We start from the raw sequence: 5,744 nt of genomic DNA, 5'->3' as shown, positions 1-5,744 counted from the left end.
AGCGAGATCTGGGAGAGTGGCGAGCGAGATCTGGGAGAGTGGCGAGCGAGATCTGGGAGAGTGGCGAGCGAGATCTGGGAGAGTGGCGAGCGAGATCTGGGAGAGTGGCGAGCGAGATCTGGGAGAGTGGCGAGCGAGATCTGGGAGAGTGGCGAGCGAGATCTGGGAGAGTGGCGAGCGAGATCTGGGAGAGTGGCGAGCGAGATCTGGGAGAGTGGCGAGCGAGATCTGGGAGAGTGGCGAGCGAGATCTGGGAGAGTGGCGAGCGAGATCTGGGAGAGTGGCGAGCGAGATCTGGGAGAGTGGCGAGCGAGATCTGGGAGAGTGGCGAGCGAGATCTGGGAGAGTGGCGAGCGAGATCTGGGAGAGTGGCGAGCGAGATCTGGGAGAGTGGCGAGCGAGATCTGGGAGAGTGGCGAGCGAGATCTGGGAGAGTGGCGAGCGAGATCTGGGAGAGTGGCGAGCGAGATCTGGGAGAGTGGCGAGCGAGATCTGGGAGAGTGGCGAGCGAGATCTGGGAGAGTGGCGAGCGAGATCTGGGAGAGTGGCGAGCGAGATCTGGGAGAGTGGCGAGCGAGATCTGGGAGACGAGAGAGCGAGATCTGGGAGAGGGAAGAGAGGGGAACAAAAATATATGTATATATACAATTTTCTCTCGCTTTATACAAACACAAACACACTTTATACACTTGCGTTTGTATAAAAACGAGAGTGGCGAGCGGGATTCACCAGGAGAGAGGTAAAAATAGCAACAGTTTGCTATGAGGTACAATTAAATCAAATTATATTTATAGCATTTAATTTGAATTAATAGTTTGCTATTATATACAATTTTTTCAATATTATATAACTTGTACAAATATTAATATATGAATAAATTACTTCTCTACTAAATACAAGTGTATTTGGTTTTTATATATTTTACGACCATATAATAAAATCTAGGCATCATTAACATGTCTATTTAGAAATTTCCACAAAGATTATATGTGATTTATCACTACGCCATTCATTTTCACTACTAATTCCACCATTATCAACTACCACCAGGCACCGCCACCATCATCAGCCGCGGCCCTGATGTGGGATTGAACCGAACAATATATGTTTACACATACTATTTTTCAAAAATAGGAACAAAAAGTGATCAGTAGACGTTATTTCTACGATAGATAAAGATGGCTCAGAAGGAGAAGTTGTCACAGAGACAGAAATCTAACGGGGAATCTCAGTAGCTCAGTTGATTGGCTTGGCTACCTGAACTCTCATCTTGTTGGTTAGGGGATTCGACTCCCCACCTTGTAATCCCCTACCTGTTTCCCCCTCCCCCCTGCCTTAACAAAAAAAGTATTATAGGCAACACATAGCTCAGGCAATAAAAGGAAGATATCAACAGTGGAAGAAACAACAAAATATAGAAGAGAAGTGCAGTCTACTCTGCAATGACAAAAGTATGTAACAATTTCTGTATGTAACAATTCTAATATGTATCTTATCATATTCAATCCAAATGCGAAATACTAAACCAAACGGCTTACATATGAGCATTTTAGGTAGGATATGCGACACTGGTTGTTGCAAGAAGGAAATGTAGACGCGGATGTACTTCTGTTTGGAGCTTTTTAGAGATATTGTCTAATTCCAGCCATCTTCTCAATGTGTTGGACGCTGCACATCAGAATGCTAACTTCATCCATTCTCACACATACCCCAGAGCCGCTCTGTCATCTGTTGCAGGAGAAGAGTTTCATAGATTATCAGTTGAACACGAGGATTAATAATAAGAAATGGATGTGGTAAAGCCTGAAATGATAACTGATGAGTATGTTGTTTTACGCTTAAAAGTAGCACAAGGCACTGAGGTGAATGATACTAAATTTAAGATTCTGATCCGACAATTACTCAAGGTTCTATGCTGAGAGATACAGTATTAAGAATCTGGATCTAGGATCACAACACCTTGAGATCCACTTATTCCAGTAATCAGCAATCAGAAGAAGGACGAGGCATTTTAAAAAGGTGGAGGATGGTACTTGCATCTCCAACAATAAGATCCTACGGTTTGAGTTATTACAAAAAGTTCTTTTTCATATAATTTGAAGCCCTATAGCACAAAACATAATATAACATAATAACATGAAAATACTTGGCTGCCAAGACAAGTGCACTTGTTTTTTAAAATTAAGTAATGAAATTTCATCCAAAAGCGTCCAGATGATGCAGAGCAGAAAAGACAAGTGCACTTGTGTTAGTATGACCATCGCAAAACTCTGGTTCCAGCTTTCAACTATCCAGGACCAGCCCACTACCAAAATTACAGATATTTAATGCACAAAAATAACCTAACAGAAACTGATATACGAAGCTCGTTCATCATGTTTCCTTACTGATCTCTAACATGATTATTCAGTTTTTTTTTAAGAAGTGTAGATTTCCCCATACTTGGACTTGGTGGTAATGAAAAAGTAGTCAATGTTTGGTCAAGTCTGAGTTAATACATCATGTGATAGAAATTTTCAAGTAAGTTAATAAACGATGCAAGCCTATACTTGTCCCTAAAAATAGTACAAATTGCAAAAAACATATTAATTCGTCAAACATTCTTTTCACTAACTAGAATACCATAGACTATTTGCTCAGAAGTTACAAGGTCAATTGGTCGAGATGGAACATTTTATAGGGGAACGGATGAAACATACAGAACAAGAAAGGAGAATCCATTGATAATATTCAATAAAATGCAGCACACATAAATCCCTCACAGAAATGTATTGAAAGATAGAAGCAATCAACCGGTCAATCTAAATGCCACCTACAAAAGTCGATGTAACCAGAGGACACATTCTGTTGCAGTTACACTTTGCAGATCATGAGTGAATTACTAAAAGAATAAACAAATGAAATTCAGTTTTATCAAATACGCTACCTAAGCTCTACTTGACAAATAATTTGAAGCACGACTAAAGTCAATATTTAAGGTATGTCAATCACCTAAACCTATAGTCTTCAAAGCTAGAATTTGATAACCATGAAATACACCTGAGTAATAAAGTCGACTAAAAAGAAGGCTACTAAATATACATTCACATACTGATATCAAAATGCATTACATTTAAGACAATATGAGCTTGAATAACTATGAATCATATTACAGGGGATCATGTTCAAGTAAGATCAAAAGACATTACCTAGCGGCCCAGAGACGAAGGATAGGTCACCCCTCCTGCGCCAGATGAATCTTTTGCAGGTGTAGTTATTGTTGCCATTGCTGCTGACCCTCCTAAAGAAGGCTGCCACATTTGTGCACCCTGATAAGTCCCTAATCCCTGCAAAGCTGGGTCTGAACCATAACTAGCTATGACAACCGGACTAATGCCATTTATACCATAACCAGCACCAATCCCTCCAAACAACGGATTAAATCCAGGTGCAAGCAATGGGTTAATTCCAAATCCCATGTTTTGCCCTATCAAAAGGGGTATACCATTCATACTTGCGCCACTCAATATCCCGGGAGTCACTCCAAAACCATAACTCATCTCATTCTGCTGCACACCTTGATTTGAATTACTACTACCAGCATTGTTCAAATTCTCCACAAATTTCTTGCAAAACAATTGACACCCATCAAACGATTTCTGCGGTTCCTCCAACGCCTTATTAGCCCCTTCAACAGACTTATACACAAATATAGCAAACCCCTTAAACTTCCTACTAACACTATCAATCCCTGATGGCCCTTCCTCAATTTCACCAAATTTCGCGAAAAAAGCCCGTAACTTTTCACTATCCACATCCTGCCCAACATTCCCAACATAAATTTTCCGGCCACCGGAATCTTGACCAGTCACAGCAGATCGCAAAGCAGCCAGCTGACAAGAAGTAGTACGATTCCCAATTATCTTCTGGGGCTCCTTTAAAGCTCTTTTTGCCCCGACCCGTGTTTCGAATACCACAAACCCGTACCCTTTAGCTCTTCCTGTAACCTTATCAGTAATCAGCTTACACTCTTCGATTTTTCCATAGGGTTTAAAGGCGTCGAGCAATTGCTCTGAAGTTGCATCATACCCGAGTCCATGAACGAAGATTTTCCGGTGGGTCGAGTCGGAATCAGCAAAAGATGTGACCCGAGAAAGAATTGATGGATTCTTTGAAGCTGCGGTTTTGAATTGCTGGATTATTTGATCTTTACTGAATGGTTCAAGAATTTTCCGAATAGTATCTCGCTTGGTCGCCTCATCTTCGCCGTCGGAGTCGGATTCTAGATCTGATTCAGATTTCTCTTCGGATTCGGATTCTTCGGGCTCTTCTTCGTACTCTTCTTCTTCCTCTTCTTCTTCAGATGAAGATTGAGGTTGAAGTTTAGGTTTTTGTTCTTCAGGTTGGGGCCTTGAGGTTGAAGATGATGATTTTCGCTTAGTCCCCATTGAAGCAAACTGGAAGCTCAGCTCGGTACACAGAAATTCTAAACCCTAATTCCTTTTCCTCTAGCGTTTATGTAAGCTAATGTAAACACGGGTCGGTTTGGATGGGTTATCGGTTGAAACCAAAATCAAATTAACATAGTCTGTTTTTAAATTCTCAAAATCAAATCAAACTAAATATAAGGCCAAAGTCATTTGTAGCCCCTTAAAGTTGTCCGCATAATTCATTTAGACACCTCAACTAGGGGTAGTACCTATTGAACACTTTAACCTTAAAAAATTTATATCTATTAGACACAAAATGTCAATCAATTAAAAAATAAAATTGCGTGTAGCTCAAACGCAAATACATAGTAGGTGTACCAATGAAACAACGACACGTGGCAGTTGAATTCAATTTTTTTAAAAGTTCTATTTAAATAATCCAAAACGAATTTTAAGAATATAAAAATTTAACTTTTTTTAATTAACCGCCCCCCCCCCCAACCCCAACCCAACCCTCTCATCTTCTTCTTTACCCCTTTCCGCCGGCGTCGACACACAAATAAAACATCTCCCAACTCTTTCATTCCCTTCATCGGCATCGACAACACCTCCTACCCATTGCATTCATCTTCTTTCGATAATAAACATTTATCACAGTTACAAAAAATAATAACAAATTTTTACCGAAAAAAGAATTGATTCAGTTTTCTTTCATCAAAATAAATGGAGTTTCGCCAAAATATTTACAACCTGAAAAAAGAAGGAAAAAATAAGAAGAATAGTTGGAGAGGGTGAGAGAAAGAGAGAGAGAAAGTTAGTGGGGTGGGGTGACATGGGAGGTAACTGGTTAGTACAGAGATGGTGGATGGAAATCGTTGAGGCTGTTCCTAGGAAGAAGACGTCCTTTTTTTATTGTTAGTTAATTGTTTTTGGTTTCTTCATTAATTAATGTCAAGGTCAATAAATTTAAAAAAATGTACTTTTTCAGGAAAAATAAAAAGGAAAATGTTGTTTCTACATCTTCACGCGCCCATGGAAAGTGAATCACAAACGATTTGCCATGTAGGCAAAAAATGCTTAGACAGTTCAAAGCTGGGGTGGTAGAGGTGTTCAATAGGTACTAGGTGTAGTTGAGGTGTCTAAATGAATAATGAGGACAACTTTGAGGGGCCGCAGATGACTTTGACCCAACTTTGAGGGGCCGCAGATGGTTGTTATCAGTTTCGATTCAGTTTAGTTTGGTTATTCGACTATTAATCATACACAAAAATAAGTGAAACAAGAAAAAAGTCAAGACAACAATCCATTCAAAATGAAAAATAGTAAAAACGACTG

The 5,744-nt window shown here is 40.0% G+C and overlaps 1 protein-coding gene across 1 annotated transcript; it reads right to left on the bottom strand.

The window, feature by feature from the left end:
* Positions 1-1,396: 1,396 nt before the first annotated feature.
* Positions 1,397-4,484, bottom strand: LOC102601647 (UBP1-associated protein 2B-like). The gene is made up of 2 exons (XM_006339153.1): positions 3,189-4,484; positions 1,397-1,728 (listed from the first exon to the last, which is right to left on the bottom strand). The coding sequence occupies exon 1, from the start codon at positions 4,425-4,427 to the stop codon at positions 3,189-3,191; it is 1,239 nt and encodes a 412-aa protein (XP_006339215.1). The 5' UTR covers positions 4,428-4,484; the 3' UTR covers positions 1,397-1,728.
* Between the last annotated feature and the right edge of the window lie 1,260 nt (positions 4,485-5,744).

Source organism: Solanum tuberosum, unplaced genomic scaffold (genome assembly GCF_000226075.1).
Source record: "Solanum tuberosum cultivar DM 1-3 516 R44 unplaced genomic scaffold, SolTub_3.0 scf00008, whole genome shotgun sequence".
Lineage (NCBI taxonomy): Eukaryota > Viridiplantae > Streptophyta > Magnoliopsida > Solanales > Solanaceae > Solanum > Solanum tuberosum.
Note: the sequence above shows the minus strand (reverse complement) of the source record. Positions and strands in the feature narration are given on the sequence as shown.

Coding starts and splice junctions, on each gene's coding strand:
- LOC102601647 (XM_006339153.1), bottom strand. CDS start 4,427: ATGGGGACTAAGCGAAAATCATCATCTTCAACCTCAAGGCCCCAACCT.